Source organism: Lactuca serriola, chromosome 8 (assembly GCF_051521515.1).
Source record: "Lactuca serriola cultivar US96UC23 chromosome 8, Lser_US96UC23_V15, whole genome shotgun sequence".
Taxonomy (NCBI): Eukaryota; Viridiplantae; Streptophyta; class Magnoliopsida; order Asterales; family Asteraceae; genus Lactuca; species Lactuca serriola.
The window spans coordinates 109,836,315-109,857,207 of NC_136415.1; the positions used below are offsets into that span (position 1 = coordinate 109,836,315).

Sequence of the window (20,893 nt, forward strand, 5' to 3'; positions counted from 1 at the left end):
CATCTTACACATAAATATGAAGTATTTTATAAAATACGTGTTATGTGTGTATATATATATATTGTTGTTTATATGCGTGAGTGTGTAGTTACTTTCTTCCAGTGTTGTAAAAATCCCGATTAGGTCTCGATTAATCTCCGATTAATCCCTAGGCGCTACTTGACCGATTAGAGAGCGCCTAGCGATTAATCCATGCATACAAAATGACTGAAACAGTAGGACCAGATGAAATTTTAACACTTTGAATAAGTTATATCTCAATAGAAACTATTTGAGGTATGATTAGTGTTGTATTTATCATATTAACCTATTTTGTTATGATATTAGTGGTATTTATCAAATTTTATATGATATTAGTAATATTTAATTTTTTAAAATCTAACAAATTAGCAATTAATGGTCCCCGATTAATCCCCCGATTAATCACCGCCTAGCCGATTAATCCCTTGACCCCAGTTCACCGACTAGCTAACGTCGAGCGATTTTTACAACCTTGCTTTCTTCTAACACATAAATATTAAGTATTTTCTATAAAATACGTGCCATGTGTATAATATAAAGTTGTTTATATGTGTGGGTGTATAGTCCCTTTCATAAACATGGGTATAATACAAGTATTGTTTGAATGTATTAAGTATATGTTTGGGAGAGTGTGTGGTTACTTTCTTCCAACACATAAATATGAAGTATTTGTTATAAAATACGTGCTATGTGTTTATATATTGTTGTTTATTTGAGATGAGTATGGAATGAATGTTTTATATAGTTTTTAAATGAGTTAAACTGTATATGTATTCCATATCTACAAATATGTTGGGTAGAACATGGGTAGATGAGATAGTTGGTATGTGATAAAATGATGAGGTATGAAAGATGATTAAGAATGATATTGGTAGATGCACCAATTAAAGAATGTCATAAAACTAACAGATGCGCTTGAGAATAATATCGGTAGATGCACTAAGTAGTGATTGTCGTGATCTTGGCAGATGCGCCAAATAGAGATTGTCATAACAATAGTAGATGCGCTTATAGGATAATCTTGGCAGATGCGCTTATAAGATAATGTCGGCAGATGCGCCTAAAAGAGAATGTCATAAACCTGGCAGTCGCGCCTCATAGTGTATGACGTAATCCTGGCAGAGGCGCTTAAAGGATAATGTTGGCAGATGCGCCTTATGTAGCAATGGAAGTTTGTGGTAATTCCTTAGGTCAATCCTTAGGAATGAATGAATGACGGGTAGTTGAATTCCTAGGGTAAAATCCTAAGAAAGATAATAGGGATGGGTAATTGAGTTGATTGTTTGATGGTTGAATATAATAATTATATTATTGTGGGTTGAAAACCCTATATGCTCACCAGGCTCCCAAGCCTGATCCACTCAGTTTTCTTTGCATTACAGGTAATGGCACAAGAGTATAAGTTGGTGGACTTGACGAGAGATTTTGGATTATAGGCCAGTAGTTATAAATAACTGTTGCAAGGTCTATTTTGTTCTGTTTATGCTTTTGGTCTGTATTGAACATGACATCCCGAGATTTTGTTACATGATGAAAATACATTTCTTTAAAGAAATGCTTTGATAATTTTTATCATATTTTGTTTTGGGAACAAATTCCGCAACTGTTTTCTTTAAAAGATTACTCTGATTTTATAAAACAAAGCACATACAAACTTTCCATCTTCGTGTTTACTTGCCAATAGGGCTTGAGTGACCTTGAACTTTTCAAGTTTATGAACACATGGGTCAGGGAGAATTATTGGATGAGGTGGAGTAAGTGAAGCATGATTTCCATTTTCATGATCCAATCATGGAACTTCATCTTCATGTGGAAAGCTTTTTCTACAGGGTTCAGGAAAACCATAGTTGTTAGATTTTGACATCTACAAAACGGGAGAAGTTCAAGTTAGTTGATTCAATCCTTAATATAACACCCAAATGAAATAATAAGGCTAGGACCCAACACAATATTCTACAACTCGGAAGAGGGATGCCGTAATCTAGTTGCAGAATATTTAAAGGTATGTAAATGACGATTTACCAATTTCCACCATGAAAAACGAAAACTGAAAATTAGGTTTTAGATGAGTTGAAAGTCCTAGATCTTTTGATATTCATTGAACTTTTCAATGGCATGTTTACTCTATATTATGCCCTTCAAGTTTGTGACTGGGATACCGAGGATCACAAACAAGGTGTGGATAACCATGCAAATTAGCTTGGTACTCTCGAAGATGTCTATTACCTAATCAATGTGCTGGTTAACCACAAACACTCCATTGATCTATGATAATCTATGAGCTATCCATTTCCATTCTTCATTGGTCCCATATTAGTGTGTCGGTTAACTACACACGCTCCATTAATGACCAACAAGGTGCAATGTGCAATTTCATGGATTAGCACCAATTCCACATTTTTCCTAAAGTAACTAAGGTTTGAGAATTTATAAAAGTGTTTAGTTACTTCGTATTCCATTATAGTTATAATGGAAGATTGTGTCCTATCCTACCTGTTCGGCTAACGACCCTCCACTAGTCAATGGTGCAGTGGGTAAGAGTGGATACCCAATGACGGTCATTTTACAGGCCGCTTCCTTAAACAACCCTTATAGACCAACTTCGTGAATGAGGCCTACTAACGGTAAGACTAACATTTTCTTATACATATATAATATTAAACTTTTAATTCTATATAGTATAAGGGTGTATTTTATACTTTTAAAATACTAGGTGGTTTAATCTATTAAATTATACTTTTAATTTGATTAACTTAAACCATATAATTATGGATTTATTAATTATCTCTTTTAATTAAACACTTAATTAATTTAATAAAACCATAAGGGTGTAATTTGAACTTTTCAAAGTACTAAGGTTTTAGAATTCAATATTTCAAAATTAATACCTTTTAATTAAATTTTAAATTCCAAAACTTGAGGACAAATTTTGAAACCTTTCAAAATATTAGGGTTTAACTATTTCAATTTCAAAAACTAAAACTTTTAAGTTCAAATTTAAACTATAAAACCTAAAGAGTGTAAATTGAAACTTTTCAAACTTACTAGGTCAAATATTTGAATCATAATAATCCTATATTATCCATATTTAACCAAATCCACCAATTTTGATAAGGATAAACATACCAATCATGAAAAAATAATTTTAGGCAAGAAAAACGAGTTTTGGTAATTATCCTCTTCAAAAACTGCTCAAAAAATCGAAAATCCCGGCAACAGCACCCTGGACTCGTCGAGTTCATGTAACTCGTCTAGTCCACTGATGGACTCGCCAAGTCGGCTTCACAGACAACAAAAATTCGACTTTTTGATCATTTGGCAGTTCACTTTTGCATCATTCAACTAGAAAAACTACCTGGCTCTGATACCACTGATGAGTTATTAGCATAACATCATTCCTATGGTGTACATGCTACCCTAATTGCTTTGATCTAGGTTTTTCTAGTTTGAACATACAACATTTGAATACCAAAGCAATAACCCTATGACTAGCATATAACAATCGAAATTGACATATAAACTACTTAGAACGATTACCTCAACTTGTTATGTAGTAATAACAAGAAACCCTTGACCTTTGAAAGCTTAGTGCCTCAAATGTTGCACCTCTAATGGAGTCACAAATACCAGTAGCAACAAGGAAGAACAAGAGAGAGAGAGAGGAGAGGCTCAAAATCGGCTATAAAATCCTACTAGGGTTTCTAGTCCCCTATTTTGGCATGCCCAAGGGTTCCTTATATAGTTGAGCAATCAGGGTTTCAGTCAAAACCCTAATCCAGTTGCTTAGTCCTTAAGCACCACAAGGGATCCTTCTAGAAGGCCCCTTGGACGATTTCTATATGGATTCCCATATAGAATTCGTCCATTGCTTCCTTATGGATCCTAAGCCCAACTTTGTTACTATCTTATAACTACAGTATCAGTCCCCTTGATTTAATTAATACCTTTTGACCACAAAACTAATTCTAAATTAATTCTTGATCAATATTAATTAAACCATATGATTTCGCTTTTAATAGATTATTCATATAATATATTAATAAATCACAATTAGTCATCTTTCTCCATAACTAATCCTTTCAGTTGCTAAGGTGAAGGCAACCCAAAAGGACCATGCTCATAATTGGGTCAAGTACCTACGAAAATAGTTATGGGCTTAGACACCTAATCCAACAGGACCATTTTGGTCCTTGATGAGCCAAGTATGCTATGAAGTCTTCTATGATGCTCAAGATCGTTCAACGATGTTGAGAAGTTGGTATTGCTCAAGGATTACACCATGTTGTTCCACCATGATGGATGTTGGGCCATTAGTGTTCATGATGTGCCACTTGTATATCATGATGCTCCACTATGACACAAGGTGATCCATTATGTGTGTTGTTGATGCTCATGGGTTGTATAACATGGAAGAATGTTATGTAAGATGCTACATGACGGAATATGATTGGGTGTCACCATTCATGGGCATATGGGCCACTAGGCTTGGCCCATTAGGGTTTTAGGTCTGATCCATCAAGTATAATTAGGGATGCATGCAGATTCATTTAAAGTGTCTGTTGTCTTGTACTTGTATCCTTAGTGAGTAGTACGAATCTCTGGTGAATTCTACTTGTAACCTCTGTTTGAGAACTCTGAAATAAAGAATACTCCCCTCCAATCCATGGACGTAGGTCACCTTGACTGAACCACATAAATATTGTCTTTGAGTGCTTATAGTTTTGTTTGTTATCCGCATTACTTCCTAACAAGGGTCATCAAAACTTGGCAAGTGGCATCAGATTTATTCGAAGACTTGACAAGTATCGTCTGTTTTCCCTAACAAGTGGTATCGGAGCTGCGGTTGTTGTTCTGTTGATTGAATATGACATCTCACAAGTTCAATTTGGAGAAGTTTAATGGTTCGAATGATTTCACTTTGTTGAAGGTGAAGATGAAGGCTCTTCTGGTTCAACAAGGATGTGCAACAAAACTAGAAGGAGAAGCGAAACTGCCAAAGGACATGGCGGTTGAAAGGAAGGTGAATATTCTTGAATGATCGCATAGCGCTATTCTGTTGAGTTTGACAGGTGGAGTACTGAGAGAGGTCGTGGATCAATTGAGTGTTGATGGGGTTTGGGAGAAATTGTGTGACAAGTATCAGAATAGTTCTCTGACGAATAGGCTATACCAGAAGCAACATTTGTATACTCTTAGGATGTCGGAAAGCACCCAACTGAAGGACCATCTAGACAACTTCAATAGCATCATCTTGGACCTACAAGGTGTGAATGTAAATATTGAAGATGAATATCAAGAACTTATCCTCTTATGTCCACTGCTAAATTCTTATGAGAAATTCGTTGATACCATGTTGTATGTTAGGACAACGATCACTGCGAATGATGTGAAGGACTCTTTGATGTTCAAGGAACTGAAAAGAAAAGTTTTAGTTGGAGAAGAATTTTCCAGTTTCGGTTTGTTCGCAGGAAAAGGAAAAACATTGGATAGAGGTGGAGGTAACAAAGGGAAGTCAAGTTCCGAATCTAAAGCCAACATCAAATGTTATAACTACAAGGAAAAGGGGCACTTCAGAAGATATTGTCCATTACTAAAGAAAGGTAATAATTGTGTTGGACCAAGCAACAACAATGAAGCTTCACTTCAAGGAAATTCGAATGCAGGGGATGATGGTGAAGTTTTGACAGTTTGTACATCTAGTTCTGCTGATGCTTGGGTCTTAGACTCTGGAGCATCCTATCATATGGCATGCAATCGCGACTGGTTTGACTCCTTCAAAGAGTAGAATGGCACAATCAAGATGGGTGATGATTAGGTGAGTAGTATCAAGGGTAGTGGCATGATGCAAATCAAGATGCATAATCGTATGGTTAGGAAACTGCATTGCTGGTTCGTCCTAGAGCTTCAGAATAATTTGATTTTTGTTGGCACTTTGGCGAAGGATGGAATGAAGTATTCTAGAGAGGGCGATTGGTTAAAAGTCTCCAAGGGTTTTCTTGTATTTATGAAGGGAAGGATGAATCCTCATGAGATTTATATTCTTGATTGTTGTACGGTTAGGGGAACAGTGACTGTATCCCAATCCTTGGATCGGTACGATGATGGAAGAAAGTTGTGGCATCATAAGATGGGACATGTGAGCAACACGGGGTTGTTTGGTGGAGATGCAACTAGAAAATCTGAACCTGGTGAAGCTTGTGTTCCAGAGATACAAAGCAGGGTGAAGTTCAGTTCGCTTCAACACTTAAGCTAAGAGATTCTCGAGTGTGTTCACTCAGATCTACGGGGTCCCTCTCCTGTGAAGTCTCATGGTGGATGTCAATACTTTGTGACTTTTATCGATGATTACTTAAGGAAGGCCTAGGTGTACTTTCTAAAGACAATGAACCAAGATGAAGTGTTTGGGAGGTTCAAGGAGTGGACGAAGATGGTTGAGAAACAGACTGGGAACCATGTCACGTCACTCAAAACAGAAAATGGGTTGGAGTTCTTCAAGGCTTTTTTTGACAACTTCTACAAAACAGAAGGTATAGTGAGGCATCACACTGTACGACTAACACCACAACAAAGTTGAGTGGTAGAACAAATGAACCAAACACTGGTGGAGCAGGCTCAGTGCATGCGATTATCCGTTGATATGTCGAAGCAATTATGGGTGGAAGCAGTCAATACTACTTGCTATCTATAGAATAGATCTTCATCAACTGTAATTTATTGTAAGACTCCTCAAGAGGTGTGGTCTGGGAAACCATCTGAGAACACTGGTTTATGAATTTTTGGATGCTTTGCTTATGCTCGTGTGAATGATGGAAAACTAGAGCGTAGGGAAATGAAGTGCATATTTCTAGGAGATGCATCTGGAGGGAAAGGTCTTCGTCTGTGGTGTATAGAAGAACAAACTCCAAAATTCGTTAGTAGTAGAAATGTGGCCTTTGAATTTTCTATGTGTAACCATAGAGGAGATGGTACAAGTGTTGTGGGGAACAATCAAGATGCTAGTCAGAAGGTGGATTTTGATACAAAAACCCCCACATAGTTTTGTGATAAATGAAGAGCAACAGGGTGGCATGGAATGACATAGACATGGGGAATCCCTTGTTCAAATTGGGGAAGACATGGCTGGTGATGTTGATGCCGGGAAAGACAACTTGAAGAAGCTTCTAGAGAATGAGTTTGTGATGAACGATTTAGGAGCTGAAAAGAATATAGCAAGGATGGAGATATGGAGTTATAGAAGAGCAGGATGGTTATACATTTCTCATTACTTTGAGAAAGTCTTGCAGTCATTCTATTGTGATCAGTCCAAACTTGTTGGTTCTTCTTTAGTGGTTCAAGGAAATCAGGGAAAAGCTCATTGGGAAGTGATCAAGTGGATCTTGCAACACTTGAAGGGAATGCTTGATGTTTTTCTGGTGTATGGTGCTAATGCACGACATATGGACTTGGTTGGATTGATAGACTTAGACCATGAAAGTGATTTGGAGATAAGACGATCATTGGCAGTTGGTCTTGTTCAGAGCCTTCTTTCGAAGGTGGAGAAACCTATCATGTTTTATGACATGTTATGCATTCAAAAATCTGGTGCCAAGGAGAATCCAGAAGACATGGTAACAAGGACGTTGTCTAGAGAGAATTTCAAGCTTTGCTTGGACTTGCTTGATGTTCGCAGGAGGTAACCCCTTTTGGGGCTTGATGGCAGGAAGGGAGAGGAAGTTCTTATTTGAGGTGGAGTTTAGAGGATGCTCAAGTCAAGGTGGAGATTATTAAATATGACTCGAGCATTTGGATCATGTTCATGGAGCACTTGGAACTCAATGGAGCACTTGGGGTTTATGGAGCATGTGACAAATGAACGGATCATCTGAGAAAAGAATGGATCATCTGAAAAAGGAACAAACCGTACACAAGGGGGTATGGAGCCCCTAGAAGAGGTTTGGAGCACTTGGGAGTGATATGGAGCAACAAGGGAACCTTGTTGCGTCATATGTTGAAGGCATGGGCCAAGAAGGATGATGTTGTGCCAAGGGTATTCCTTCTTGCGCTATTATACTCCTTCTTGTGCCATGAGGATCCCTCTTGCGCCATGTGGTACTCTTGTTGAGCCATGGAGTATACTTTTGCGCTATGCATGGCCTTGTTGTGCCATGTATGTTCCTGTTGTGCCAATGTGGCATTGTTGCTCCAATCTTGATGTTCTTGTGCCACATTTGAAGCCTGTTGCGTCATCCATACACTTGTTTCGCCATCATGGTGCAAGTTGGACTATCTTGGTCCATGATGAGCTAAGTATGCTATGAAGTCTTCTATGATGCTCAAGATCGTTTAAGGATGCTCAGAAGTTGGTATTGCTCAAGGATAACACCATGTTGTGCCACCATGATGGATGCTGGGCGATTAGTGTTCATGATGCGCCACTTGTACATCATGATGCTCCACTATGGCACAGGGTGCTCCATCATGTGTGTTACTGATGCTCATGGGTTGTATGCCATGGAAGAATGTTCTAGAAGATGCTGCATGGCGAAATATGATTGGTTTTCACCATTCATAGGCCTATGGGCCAATGGGCTTGGCCCATTAGGGTTTTAGGTCTGATCCCTCAAGTATAAATAGGGATGCATGCAGATTCATTTAAAGTGTTTGGTGTATTGTATCTTGTATCCTTAGTGAGTAAGACAAATATTTGGTGAATTGTACCTGTAACCTCAATTTGAGAACTCTAAAACAAAGAATACTCCCCTCCTGTCTGTGGACGTTTGTCACCTTGACCGAACCACATAAATATTGTGTCTTTGTGTGCTTATAGTTTTGTTTGTTATCTGCATTACATCCTAACAAGGGTCATTAGAACTTGACAAATGCAATCAGATTTGTCCTAAAACTTGACAAGTATGGTCTGTTTTCCGTAACATACATAAAAAACATTTAAGTTTTATTTTATATCGAAACTTTAACCACTTTGACTTAATTATACCGACACATACATACCACTTGGGATAAACACAAAAGCTTATAAATAAATAAGATGAAAGTGATATTTTACAAAGCTGAAAATAAAAAAAGTCAAAATAATATTTAAAAAAATAAAATGATGGAAAATATATTTTTACAATTTTTTTACTTTTAAAAAGTAAAATGATGAAATATGTAATTTATAAATGTGGAGGTGTTGCAACCGTTAGTTGAAAGTTATAAATTTACGTCGAAATATTGAACACTTTGAATTTAAACCACTACAAGGAAATGAGCAATTAGCGGCGACAAAAAGTCGCCGGTAAAGGGTCGAAAAGTCGCCGCTAAAGCTAATAGCGGCGACACGTCGCCGGTAAAGAGTCGCCGCTACTGCTTCGTCGCTATTGATCGGATTGTCGCCGCTAATGCCCTGTCGTCGCTAATACTTCGTGTCGCCGCTAAAGAGAATGTCGCCGGTAATAACGGTTTTTTTTTTTTTTTTTTTTTTTTTTTTTTTTTTATATTTGTGAATTTGTGTATAATTTATTCCAGATACTGTTATAATTAATTATATACCAAAAATTACATAACAACATCAAATTAAATTCCAAATACTCTTATAATTAATTTAATACCAAAATAAAACAACCAAAAGTTTGATAATTCTAACAAGTAGCAAAGTAAGTTTTACAATACTAACAAATAGCAAAGTGTGACAAGTATAAAATACAAATAAAGATCCTCCCTACATATTATCATCTCCGTTTCCATCATTTCCACATTGATTATTATGTGATTGAAAAAACGAATAAAGCTCCTCCCTACATGTCGGGTCATTGAGAAATGTCCGAACATTTTCCAACTACATAATAAATAACAACATATATAAATTATAGGTTAAAATTTTCAACTAGGGACGAAAACACAATTATCAAATCGACATGCATTTTATAACGCCAAAGTACATTGCTATTTTTAAACTAAGACGAAAAAGCAAAGTACATTGTTATTTCTTGCATATGAGACAAAAACTCAAATACCAAAGCTTTTACCAAATACTCACCAAAAAACAAAATGACCAATTCAACATACATTTTATGATGCCAAACTACATTTCTATTTTTAAACTAAGCTAAATAACCAAAGTACATTGTTAGTTATTACACTTGGGACAAAAACTCAATTACCAAAGCTTTTAGCATATAATCACCACAAAACCAAAATGACCAAATCAAAAAATCAACATGCATTTTATGATGCCAAAGTGCATCGCTATTTTTAAACTAAGACAAAAAACCAAAGTACATTGCTATTTGTTGCACTTGGGACAAAAAACTAATTACCAAAGCTTTTAGAAAATATTCACATACATACATAATAACATCATACTTATACCAAATACACATACACACACACACACACACACATATATATATATATATATATATATATATATATATATATATATATATATATATATAAAATAACATCATACTTATACCAAATACTCATATACCACATATACATCAAACACACATACATTGACATATATACACCACATTTACATAGATTTACATACAAATATCAAATATACATATATGACAATTTTCACATAATTGATACAACTACACATATTTTACAATTAAACTCAAATTTCACAATAAATAGAAGTAAATAGAACCTGTGATGATGAAATCAACAAAAATGGTCCAATGGTGGGGGTAGTCGCTCGAGGTGGTTAGGAACACAATCAACAAAACTGAAATAGACAATTTTTTGCAATTAACCACTATAATAAGCTTTAAATCGATGTTATAATAGAAAATGGACCGAAAATTGACCTGGAACCACCTCCCAGTCGCCGGAAAAAGGTCAATGTCGCCGGAAAAATGGTCCTCACCGGAAAATAGCTCTCTCCGCCGGTATCTTCTTTGTGGCCGATTTTTCACAGTCACCGGAAAGTAAGTAATGTCTATCACTCGCTTACTTGACGACTTAATTGAGGAATCGATGAGCTATGCCGAAGAGAAAAAGCAGCAGCGAATGGAGAGTAACAGAACAGCAAAAGGAAAAAAAAAACAATGAATTTTTGGGGTTAACCACGTCAACCTTTAGCGGCGACACCTTTACTGGCGACTAATTCAGTCTTTAGCGGCGACTATACGTCTTTAGCGGCGAATCTCCGGAGGGAATTATTACCGCGTCATTTTTCGATCTTTAGCGGCGACACCTGTAGGTCTTTACCGGCGACGCAAGTCGCTAGTATTGAGTTTATGCATTCCAAGACCACTTTAGCCGTTGGATTAGAACCACGATCGGACGATTCGTGTTTACCAGAACGTTAAAACGCAGATCGGTGTCATTCAGCCTTTAGCGGTGACACCAATAGTGGCGACTATTTAATATGTCGCCGCTATTAGTGTCGCCGCTAAAGGTTGAATTTCTTGTAGTGAATTATAATATAGGGTATAAACACAAAACTTTAAAAAAATGAAGAGACGAAAGTTATATTTTATAAATTTTAAAATCAATGAGGTTAAAGTGACATTAAAAAAATAAAAAAAATAATTATTATTTTATAAAGTATTTTAAAAGATAAAAAATAATAATATGTAATTTATAAAAATAAAGAGGTTGCAATCGTTAGTACAAACTTCCATCGAAATCTTTATTCTAATAAAAGAGTAGCTCTTTTGTCATGTGTCACCATGTTAGACATTGTAATTAATATCATGACACTTGTCAATCTATTGACACTTGTAATTAATATCATAACACTTGTCAATCTATTAATTGTTCATTTCAAATTTCAAATTTCAAAATTTAATCATATTTTAACTACATTAAATTAATAATATTAGAATTAAAATAAAATAAAATTTATACCAATTATAATAAAATAAAATTTATACAAATTATAAGATGATATATTTTACGTATTTATATGAATCAACGATTATAATTTTATATATAACTAAAAAATATATTTTATTTAATAAGTTATTTAAAATTATTAATTAATAGTTTTGAGTTTTTACTTAGAAAATTTAATTAATTTTGTAACCATGATTATTACGGTTTATAAACTAGTATATAATATAATAGGTAAATTATAACATGTTCATTGCTTTGACAAATAATTTTTGAATGTTGTATCTACGACTGTGAGACACGTTCTGAAATTCTTTCGAGGTAATTCAAATGATCCAAATTATCTATCACAGATAATGTTTATGAGTAGGCCTAAATTGCTAATTGAGAAAGTCTCTTATTACTAAAAATTTCAAAAAAAACTAATTCTTTTAATTGATTGGTAATTGGCAACAATGTTTTGAAAAATTTAAAACCAAAGATGCACGTAAAAGTAGTTATTTGAGTTAATAATTTGTCTTTAGTTTCCTAGTTTATGAATAAAAAAATATTTAAATTAAAATTTTATATACCTTATTTGGTTTATCCGGTAAATTTGTAAATTAATCGGGTAACTCAAAATCGAATAATCAAAAACTAATTAAACCGATCCTTTTTTTGGTATGGTTAAGATTGATTTTAAATTATCAAAACACTAGTTAAACTAGATTGAATAAACCGAAATCTGATTAAACTGAAAGAAAAAATCCCAAATTAATTTTATGTACTCGACTTTGTTAAGAGGTTTTACAGATAGTAAACAAATGAAAAGAAAAATAACTCTTTTTTACTTGAAAAATACAATAAAAGTTAAGGTTCTCAAAATCCTAAACTTGGAACTGAATGAATAGTTGAAGGTCATAAGATGTAATTAACTTTAAGATGTAATCTAATCCGGAAACATTTTGGAACTGCCTTCTATGGATTAATCCATGTTGCAAACGTAGAGAAATTTAAGGGATAAGGATTTGACACTTTCGGATAATATCACAGAAAGTTTCCACTTACTATCTATAAGTACGGCTTCTCTAAACAAACTACAACACACACCAGACACACAACACACAACACACACACAACAGACAACAATCACAATTAATTAACACAATGCCTGCCGTAATGAGCGTCAACGGCAGCAGCTCCGGCGGCCCCGGTGACATACCAGCCAAGCTCACCGCCCAAGTACTTGTATGCTCCATCATCGCGGCCTTCGGTGGCCTCATGTTTGGTTACGACATTGGCATTTCAGGTCATTCCTCGTTTACGTTTTCATAACAAACCCTAAAGCTACATCCAGAATCATTCATTTTCATTTTACAGCTTACGTACGTACGTACCCTTATATATTGATTAATGAATTATTGGATCAGATGATCCATCGATCTCTTATTCAACCCATCATTTCCTTAGATTTCGACGAATGCATTATCAGATAGATCACAGATCGGATGTGATTTCTCACGCATGCATAATAATTATTTCATTTCTATTTTTTTTTATCATTTCTTAATTTGATTATTGTTATATGTAGGAGGGGTGACATCCATGGATGAATTCTTGGAGGAGTTTTTTCCACATGTTTACGTGAAAAAACACCATGCAAAAGAAGATAACTACTGCAAATTCGACGATCAATATCTCCAGCTTTTCACATCTTCTCTCTACCTCGCGGCGGTGGTTTGCAGTCTTTTCGCATCGAAATGTTGTAAAAGATATGGCCGGAAACTCACCATACAGCTGGCGTCGTTGTTCTTTCTGGCCGGTGTCATTCTCACCGCCTGTGCCGTGAACCTCGCCATGCTCATCTTTGGTAGGCTTTTTCTCGGCGCCGGTGTTGGATTTGGTAACCAGGTAAATACAAGCATACTATATAACACCCTAATTAGTTTCATCGAATCAACAACATTTAATTTATCTTAAAAATATAAGCTGAATATCATCCTAATTTAGATTGTATCCAAGAATATTGATTCGAGCAATACAATCTTTTTTCATTTCTGAACATCGTGATGCTGATTTGGTGACAATCTTTGCTTTGGTAAACACATTGTTTTATGGGACTAGCTACTTTAACACTTGACTTTTATATATACAGGCTGTGCCATTGTTCATATCAGAGATTGCTCCGGCAAGGTATAGAGGTGGCCTAAACGTCTGCTTCCAGCTGCTAGTGACGGTGGGTATCTTATGTGCAAGCATTGTTAACTATTTCACCGCAACCCACCCACATGGATGGAGGATTTCATTAGGTGGCGCAGCCATTCCAGCTCTTTTTCTTGCAATTGGATCCTTACTAATCGTGGAGACTCCTACAAGTCTTATTGAGCGTGGAAATCCACAACAAGGGCTTGAAACTCTTCAAAAGATCCGAGGGGTTCAAGATGTGCAAAAAGAATATGATGAAATAGTAAATGCAACGGAAATAGCGAAGCAAATCAAGCATCCATTCAAGAACTTAATGAAGCGATCAAGTCGACCTCAGCTTGTGGTCTCGATGGTCCTTCAATTGTTCCAGCAGTTTACTGGCATTAATGTGATCATGTTTTATGCACCCGTTTTGTTTCAAACAATGGGGTTTGGGAGTGATGCATCGCTATTGTCGGCTGTTACTACTGGGTGTGTTAATGTGTTGGCTACATTGGTGGCAGTTTTTGGGGTTGATAAGTTTGGAAGAAGGTTCTTGCTTATTGAAGCTTCGATTCAAATGCTTATTGCACAGGTATGTACATGTCTTCGTTCAACAGAAAACCCAAACCCTAACTGATCATATTATAAGAGTTTTAACTTTTTTTTATTGTTTGATTTCACAGAGTATTACAGGAGGAATACTTGCAGCATTCTTGAAATCTACGAATGTTTTACCAAAGAAATATTCATATCTAGTGCTATTCTTGATATGCTTTTTCGTATCTGGTTTTGCATGGTCATGGGGTCCTTTAGGGTGGTTGATTCCTAGTGAGATATTTCCATTAGAGACCAGAACGGCTGGTTTCTTTTGTGCAGTTAGCATGAACATGATCTTCACCTTCATTGTGGCTCAAGCTTTTCTAACAACACTTTGTCATATGCGTGCTGGAATCTTCTTCTTCTTCTGTGGGTGGATTGTGATAATGGGGATTTTTGCTTATTCCTTTTTGCCGGAAACCAAAGGTGTCTCAATAGATGAAATGAACGATAAGGTATGGAAAAAGCATTGGTTTTGGAAAAGATACTTCAGGGAAGATCCTGATCAACACGACAAGCCTTGATCATAATTGTAGGATGTTTTATGTCGTTTCAGATTTTTTTTTTCTTTTATATTATCGTAAATTTATTTTTATTTTTGTCAGAACTCTTTAATGGCTTCGTGGTGTTTTTGGATAAAATGTTTTTAGACTTGTGGATTCGTAGTATATGTTTATTTTCTTTTTACTAGTTTTCGTTTTTATGTGTTTATTAATGTTTATTTTTTGCTATACTTTATTACAAAATGACATTGATAAATACTCACATGCATGCTAAATCCGTAACATAACTAAAATGTGACATTGATAAATACTCACATGCATGCTAAATCCGTAACATAACAAAAATGTGAATCTAAGGGTAGAGGGACTCATACCTCCCAACCAATTCAATGAGCTTCATATCAGTTTTCTCTCTTTTTCTTTCATTCATCTTTCCCAACTTACAATACATGAAAATCCTACTCTACAAGAAAACGCAAGCATTAGCGGCGACAAACAACTTCCGCATTCTTTGTCGCCACTAAAGGTGTATATCGCCACTAATGGCTACACGTTATCGATCCGTGTCAACAACTGATGTGAAATCATAGCCGTTGATTTAGTCCTAATACATCGCAAGGAAATCCACATCGTCTTGAACCTTCAGCAGCAACGCCTTTACCGGCGATAACTTCACCACTATTACTCGAAAATATATCGGCAAAGATTGCCTCCAATGTTGTCGCTGCTATTATCCCTTCCATCGCCGCAACTGGTAGCCGTCGCCGCTAATACGTGTCGCAGATAATATATTTCGTTTTTTCCCGGTTCAATCATGTGATTGCCCCGTTTTCCCTTCTGTCGAAAATTGTTGCAACTGTGACCTCCATTACCTCCATCAAAAGTTTCCATCGGCATCCAAGACAACGCCGTCCCAAACGACATCACTGGTGACCCACCCTATCACCAGCGACGTCAATCAACGACGTTTCAAGACATTTTCGACGACAACTAGCTGTGAGTTTTTCCAGTTTTTTTTTTTCTTCTCTATTTTGCTTTTTTTTTTCCTCCTCTATCCCACTAAATGTAAATATTGATTAAAGAAATTTCGATATCTTGATGTATATTTCCGGAATATTAAGATCTACCGCAACCACCACTTTGTGGCTGGAAATTGCCATCATAGCCACCACAAAAAAGGTTTTTTCTGGTTATTTTATATATTGTGTATGTATGATGTGGATTCTTATGTGTATGATGCATGTATGTGTGTATATTTTTTTGTAAGTGTATGATGGATGCATATGTGTAATATGTTGGTGGTTTTAATATTTGTTTGTGTATGGAAACTATAATGCTATAATGAAAAAAAATTAAATAAAAAAAAACAAAGTAGGTTGCTATAATGGAATGTGTATTGCTTTTGTATATGTGTATTTGTATGTACAAAAAATTATAGATGTAGTTTGTGAATTTGTATGTAATTTTGAAACTATAATGCTATAGATGAAAAAAATGAAAAAAACGAAGTAGGATGGTATAATGAACAAAAAAACAAAATAGGATGATATATATATATATATATATATATATATATATATATATATATATATATATATATATATATATATAGTGAAGGGGAAATGTTGCCAAATTTTTGTTAAATAGAAAATCATGTAATTTACGTTCATATATAGTGAAGGGTTTAAAGGCCTACGCTTGTGAATACTCTATCCATTTTAGATTATTTGTTCCTCTTTCAGGGATATTTTTTGAATCGTCTACTTTATCAATACTCTATCTGATACTTGTTTCACGTAGAGTAAACCCTAAACAGTATAATATGTTTTAGTTGCATCATGTTTATTGATAAAAATTGGACCGTTAATCCACATCGTCAATCTCCCAATTTCCAGCTAGACTTGACTCTTTTGTCGAGAGATCAATGGTACACCTAGATATTAAAGGTGAAACCAGATGTCCGTGCGAGAAATGTGATAACCTTTACTTCATGGATCCGAAAGCAATGAGACGTCATGTACATATACATTGTTTCATTCGGTCATACAAAACGTGGACATGTCACGATGAACCTTTAATTCTTCCGATTATAGATCTTGTAGCGCCAAGTAATGAGATGGTTGATGTTATCGATGATGTTATGTGGGAGGAGAGAGAAATTGATATCAACCTTAATGAAGGAATGCTAAATATAGGGGATAGCGGTGTAACGCCTAGTTCCTGGTATTTATTTAATTAAAGATTTATTCATTTTTGTATAGAAACTTGACGAGTTGGAGGCACCAAAATCGTCGAGTAGGAATGGAAACTGGATGCGGGTTGTAAAGTCTACTCGACAAGTTAAGAGCCTCAACTCGACGAGTAGGCTGGCAAGGGTGAAACTCTAATTTCGGGGTTTCGCAACCTATTTAAGCATCTTAATCCCTTCATGCTAGCCTTATTTCTAGCCTCCAAGTCCCAAACCCTAAATCCAGAACCCTAATGCATTTGTGAGTTTGTGAGCCATTTTTGAGTTAAGTTTTTTGTGTGTTGAAGCTTGTAAAGGAAGGAGAAGCTTGGGGATTCAAGAAGGAGTTAGTAGATCCAGAGACTCCATTTCATTCTCATAATTTCCTGGTAAGCAAGTCTCAAACTTTCTTAGTAACTTCTTATATCTCTTTATTATCATTTTATTGGGTTTTTGGTCCAAGAAGCATGATCTTTGGGAAATGGATATCCCAAGTGAGTATACCTTCATATCCAGAACCTTGAAGGGCTCTCATGGCATAAAGGTGCAAACTTTATGGCCATTGAAGCCCCATGAAAGCTTTAGGATGTCATTTTGTCCTTTTAAGCTTCAAAAGGCAATGAATGGAGAGAAAGATGGAAGTTTTACGTGTTCTTGTAGTGTCTAGGATCCAGATCTCCATTTATATCCCTTGGTTTAGAGTATTGACGGTGTTTGCATCAAGATCTAGGTCTTAAAGAATTAGGGTTTGAGCTAAACCCATTATGTAAGGCTATTAACGGGTAAAGTCGGAAACTTTACCCTTAAAATGACATTTTCAGTGTATATGGGAAGTATGAAGCTTAGATCTGAAGATTAGGGGCTTAATCCATTAAGATGAAGCAACAGACTAAAGAACTTGGCGAGTCCATAGAGGAACTCGATGAGTTTGAACGATTTGTCTCGATTCTATAAAGGGCAAAACTCGATGAGTCTAAGGAGGGACTCGACGAGTTGACTCGTTTTATCATGATTCTACTGAGCATGGAAAGTCGGCGAGTCAAAGGGATGACTCGAGAAGTTGATTCAACTTGGGGTGTTGACTTTGACTAGACGTTGACCTTGACCTTGATCTTGATTTTGACCAAGGTTGACCTGTGAAAGTCTTGAGTAAAGAATGGTATCTAAGGGGTCGTTTCTGTATAGGACGTGAGTAGAGCAGGTTGCAGGAGCAGAGACGTTTCAGCTATTTCACCCCATCATTTGAGGTGAGTTTCCTCCTGTATGAACGGGTCAAAGGCACCAATATCAGCCCGTATATGTATGCTAGTATGTTCCGGACTTTGGTTTGCTGCCGAGGATAGCCCGATGTAGGTTTACATGTTTCCGAACTTCGTTCTGATGTCGGGGAAAGCCCGAGCAATGTCTGTATGTTTGATGTCTTCGTGATTCTTCCATGTGCTTGTTTATATGTTTATGGAATTTGGTTCGATGCCGGGGTAAGCCTGGGGAATGTTTATATGTTTATGTTATATATTTCCGGACTTCGGTCCGATGTTCGATGGGGCCCGAGGAATATTTATACGTTTATGTTATGTGATCATGTTTATATGTATTTGTTGACATATTTATATGTATACCAAACCTCGATCCGATGTCGGGCGGGGCCTGATGCCACACTTCGGTCCGATGCCGGTCGGGGCCCGATGTCGTACTTATCTAATGTCGGGCGGGGCCTGATGTAGCGGGAAAGGCCCAATGTTATGTTATTATATGATTACGTGATTATGTGTATGGTATGTGGTAGTTTGGGGAGACTCACTAAGCTTCATGCTTACAGTTTTCTGTTTTGGTTTCAGGTACTTCCGGTAGCAAGGGGAAGAGCTCGGGAAGACTACAAAGCAAACACCATGATTTTAGCCTAGGATGATTTTACTCTGATATATTTGATAGATGTTTATGATATTTTTGAGATACACAACTTATGATTTTTATATGGTGTTTGATAACTATGGTTTTCTTAATGATTTAAAATGAAATTTTTGGACTGTATTTTTGGGATGTTTGAAGTGGTGTCGATTTGATTTTGTACATGATGAGTTTTATAGATAGCAAATTATGTACAATGTAGAAAACTTTTAACAATTAATAGGGTACATGCATCCTATAAAAGATCTATGTCATACACTTTGATAGCAACATACAATGAGCGACTAAAGTGGCCTAACCATAGCGTAAATCGAAAATTACAAATTTTAGGATACATACCTTTTGATTTGTTATAGCAAACAAATCAAACCAATCCTTAAAGTTATGAAGCTTGGAAAGACTAGCACCAAAGTGATGATGTCTCTAATGGTTTGTATCCAAACCTTTGCAATAAGAACATAAGAGGAGAGAGGAGAAGGGTATGGAATTTCAACTATTAGAAGAATAAGAAGGCATGGCCAAAAATATGATCTTTAAGGTCCTATTTATAGGTGATAAGGAATCTTTGCATAATGCTAAATTGAATATAATAGTAATATCAAAAAATAGATAGTTATCCAAATCTTTTGCGTATCTTCCAAGGCTTCTGTAACACCCAAAACATGGTCCCAAAAATTTTGTTTTTAATAATAGATAAAATAGTGATTCCAATAACATCCAATCATCTCAAATAAAAACAAATGTATTAATTGTCATAAAATCAGAGTAAAACAGCAAGTGCGGAATTTAATAGTGTGTGTGATGCAGTCATCCCGAACTCTTCCCTCTAGAACAAAAAGTACCTGAAACATAAACTGAAAATCGTATGCACAAAGCTTAGTGAGTTACCCCAAAATACCACATACCAAACATACAATAAACAAATAGTGGGCCCCGCACGGCTTCAGACCCTGTCCGACATCAGGCCCCGCCCGGCCAACATATAATAACATATATAAAAACATACACATGGAAATAATCACGGATATACATAGCATACAGATATCCATCAGGCCCGCCCGACATCGGGCCTTGACCCGAGAAACATGTAAACACAACACATGCAAGAGTCACAGAGACAACTAGCATAGTAGCAACATAGTATAAACATGATCCGACCTTGGTGCCTTCGACCCGCTAAACCCGGTAAGGAAACTCACCTCAAATGCTGAAAGATAATTGGATAAATCCCGGCCTTAGAACTCAGCTCTAGTCAACCCCTAAACAGAAACAATCCCTTAGATACCTATCAATATTTTAAAAACCCTAAAGAGGTTAAATTTGGTCAAAGTAAAAGTCAAAGTCAATGTTCCAAGTTGACTCAATTCGCCGATTTATTCTTCAACTCGCCGAGTTTCCTCATTAATCAACAGAATCGCAAAAAGCCGGTCCAACTCGCCGATTTTACCTATAAACTCATTGATTTTACCCCTTTGGCCAATAGAATCGGGAAAAGTCGTTCCAACTCGCTGAGTTCAACTATGAACTCGCCGAATTCTTCAGGAAACACGCCTCTTAATCCAATAAGTCACCATTCTCGAAACTAAGAGGTCCACCACTCAGATCTGGGCTAAAATATCGAATAGAAGGGTAAAGTTTCCAACTTTAC

The 20,893-nt window shown here is 36.1% G+C and overlaps 1 protein-coding gene across 1 annotated transcript; it reads left to right on the forward strand.

The window, feature by feature from the left end:
- The first annotated feature begins 12,945 nt into the window (after positions 1-12,945).
- On the forward strand, positions 12,946-15,421 carry LOC145068302 (sugar transport protein 8-like). The gene is made up of 4 exons (XM_079015250.1): positions 12,946-13,132; positions 13,415-13,734; positions 13,979-14,602; positions 14,694-15,421. Exons 1-4 carry the CDS (start codon positions 12,991-12,993, stop codon positions 15,129-15,131), a joined length of 1,524 nt encoding a protein of 507 aa, XP_078871376.1. The 5' UTR covers positions 12,946-12,990; the 3' UTR covers positions 15,132-15,421.
- The last annotated feature ends 5,472 nt before the right edge of the window (positions 15,422-20,893 follow it).